At 54.7% G+C, this 3,170-nt stretch overlaps 1 protein-coding gene across 1 annotated transcript in view; it reads right to left on the reverse strand.

Moving 5' to 3' along the window:
• Positions 1-2,496: 2,496 nt before the first annotated feature.
• The window catches only part of DDHD2 (DDHD domain containing 2), a gene marked incomplete at its 5' end in the record, with an annotated part of 6,690 nt that continues 6,016 nt past the window's right edge, over positions 2,497-3,170 (reverse strand). Inside the window, 2 exon segments of the mRNA XM_010075297.1 lie at positions 2,497-2,587; positions 2,849-3,088. Coding sequence (XP_010073599.1) covers positions 2,497-2,587; positions 2,849-3,088 — 331 coding nt within the window.

The raw sequence follows: 3,170 nt of genomic DNA on the forward strand, positions 1-3,170 counted from the left end.
TGCTGGGGCAGGGGATGGCGCTGGGGAGGTTGGTCGTGAGAAATCGCTCAAATGAGGATGAACCTGCACCCCAATCAGGCGTTCTCTGCAGCACTGGTAAGTTCTGCTCAGGGTCCCGTGCTGCTTCCTTGAACCGAATTTCGTAGGCGTCCCTCCCTTCGGGCCCGCTGTGAAGCAAGCGAGGTGCTCAGCATGCAAGCCTGCAGGAGGACAGCCCGGGTACAAAAGGTCCTGAATCAAGAACTGGGAAAATGTGACAATCTGGTGTGTCCCGTCCAGCGGGTGTTCTCGTGTCCAGCACCGTCGGTCGTCTCCCTTTGATCCAGCTGAGCTGTCCTGTCCCTTCTCTTGGGAAGTGTGCATCGGAACAAAGTGCAGCACCTGCTCCTGGCACTGGGTTTAAGTCGATTTTTCAATGGCAGCTGAGCTAATTTGGAGTAACGAGCGTGAGGCTGCAGTCTCTAACCACGGATTAAGCGGGGGAGAGGGAAGATGAAACGAGCGTGATCGCTATTTGTATCCTTGTGCTAGCCCTGATTTTTTTCTAATCTGCCAAATAAAGGAGTTTAATTTTCTAAATGGGCTGTGGCACTGGAGACTTCACTTCCAGGCCCGGGTTTCCTGCTGCGTGAGCCGTTCCCTTGGCGTGTCTGCAGGGCTTTCTGGGTGGGTGTTCATTTTTTATCTCTTCCCTTGCAGCTTTAATGTGGTTGTAAAGAGATGACAGCTGAAAAGGGTGTCTGAAAGCATCCCTTCACAGGGGCTGCTGCCCCACGCCGCGGTTTGTTTTCTCGGGCAATGGAAGGGTAGAGCGCTGCTGAGGAGCCCGAGGCGCAGCGGTGTGGCAGGACGGGTGTAAGTAGCTCTTTGTCACTGCTCTCCTCCATAGATCGTGTATTCTCGATCAAGTACCTGCAGACAGCGAAGCTGGGGCTGTAGCAGAGCGAGGCACGTGTGCCTCTGCCAAGCTCGGGCGTGACAGCAATGAAAACACCGCCCCATCATCTTCAGTTTGGGCCATGTAAGCCCTCCATGACCCTGCAGCTGCAATGGAAGTTACAGAAATCACTTTACTCTCCCCTAAAATCGTGCAGATGTGAATTCTCCAACCCTCTCCCCTCCCTCTCCCCCCAGACACGCACACACCACACTCATCTACTTATTTATTTTGGCTTTTACTGGAAAAGACATTAAATAACGTTTTAAATGTATTTAACTTTTTTTAACAAAGTGCATAACTTAAAAAGCTGATCATGAGAGTGTCCCGTGTTAAGACTGTTCCTTTTCCTACCCTTGTAGGAGACGCTTTAGCAATCAGTAGTTCAGGCGCCGACAGAGCCGCGTGCCGGTGTCTGCAGTCAGGTAAAAGAACAGCTTCGGTTCCTTGGGGATGGGAGGAGGGACGTAGGCTGCAAACAAACCCGTTCAAATAGTGCAAATAACGTGGTACAACGGAGGGCAAACAAACAGGCTGCGGAAAGAAGGCTCCGTACCCCGTGCAGGGCAACAGGCAGCGGGAGGGAAGGTGGTTTGGCTCTGCCAAAGGCTGTCACAGCAACGACCTTGCACATCACTGAAGCATCTGCCTCTGCCTTGCCCCGAAGCTCCGGGGGGGTCAGCCGGGGTGGGTTTCGGGGCAAGGAGGAATCGCCGGAGGCTCTCTGTCCCTGTTAACAGCAGACGCCCTGCCCTGGGCTGCACACTCCTGGCGCTCTGCACGGCGGCAGGGAGAAGTCAGCGGTCTCCTTCGCCTGACAAGGCTGCTGTAGCTCTCTCCACGCTGCGTGTTTAAGGCTTTTATTCCTCAAGGTCACAAGCTGTGCGTTTCCTCGCCGAGCCAGGAGCAGGGTCAGGCCCTCGGTGTCGGTCCCCAGCCCAGCCAGCCGGTCTGCTCGGTGCTGGAGGAGCTTGCGCGATAACTCACAACGTGGAGGGTGAAAAGTACGTGTTGCCACAGGGAGTCACAGGGCAAGTGCTGCGTGTGGTTGAGCAGAAGTGTTTCCCCTTGGTATTTTTTCCCCCCTGCCCCTACCCGAAATGGAGGAAAATCATCCTTCTCTCCAGGTAGCAGCAAGTACTCGGGAAGCAGCATGCGGGACACAGCAGCAGAGGAGAGAGGAAGGCAGAGAAGAAATCTGGGCTTTTCCTGGTGAGTACTTGGTTGAATTGGATCTAAGAAAGAAAATTAAACATTTAGCCCGGGAGGCTTGGTGTACGGGTCGTGCATCGGGTGGTTTCCTTGGTGGGTTAATCTGGTTGTGACCGTGCACCGTTGGTGCTGCCCCTGTCGCCAGCAGTTCGTTAGCTCGCCGTGTGCCCATCGTGCTCATGTGCAGGGTAAGAGCAAAGAAGCCAAACACTGACACAGACTCCTCCCTTCGACACAGCGCTGTAAATAGGGAATGTTATCCCTTCAAACAGACCAGATGTCCCCTGGTGTCCCCTAGGGAATTCGGAAGGTGACTTACATCAGCTGGACAGAACAGCACAGGCTGGTCACTGGCTTCCTGGCAAAGGCTGATCCAGTGTGATGCCTTGTGTCTGGTAGATCTCCTTCAGAACCAGCAGAACCGTATCTTCTGACTCCCTGCAGGAGGAGGACATGGGAGTTAGAGGGGGACGCATCCCTCCGTGGTGTCAGGACGTCTGTGATGGCCAAATGCAGGCAGGACTGGGCAAGGAGAACTACAACCGTCGCCTTCCTCCATCCCTGCCCACCCGCTCTGTTACAGGCAGGAGGATTGTGTTCTCAGTTGAGACTTTTCTTACTACACTGGCTTTAAGAACGATGTCGTTCTGCTTACATTGGTCATGAATTTGAAGCTTTGAGGGTTATGCAGCAGCTTACCAATAGCAGAGATGCCCTTGTAGTGCAAACAAATACTCGTTAAAGCTCTCTATGGGCTTCTCCTGCAGCACGTAGTCTATGCGGTTCCCTCCGTTCAGCCTCCCCACGTTAATGACGGGGGGCTCTTCCTTAACCGCGGCGGGGGCCTCTTCTGGCTTTGTGTCTGCAGGAATGAAGAAGAGCAGCGTGGTTCACCGTGCCCTCCCTTCGCCCCGCTGCGGGCTCTGGCAGAGATGAAGCTGAAGTGCTCGGTCCTTCCCCCCCCAGGGCTCTCTTGCCCCACGGCTGCAGGACCCCAAGCCTGCTGCTCCGTGGGCAGGTC

The sequence above is a fragment of the Pterocles gutturalis genome, unplaced genomic scaffold (genome assembly GCF_000699245.1).
Source record: "Pterocles gutturalis isolate BGI_N339 unplaced genomic scaffold, ASM69924v1 scaffold37601, whole genome shotgun sequence".
In the NCBI taxonomy this organism is placed as follows: domain Eukaryota; kingdom Metazoa; phylum Chordata; class Aves; order Pterocliformes; family Pteroclidae; genus Pterocles; species Pterocles gutturalis.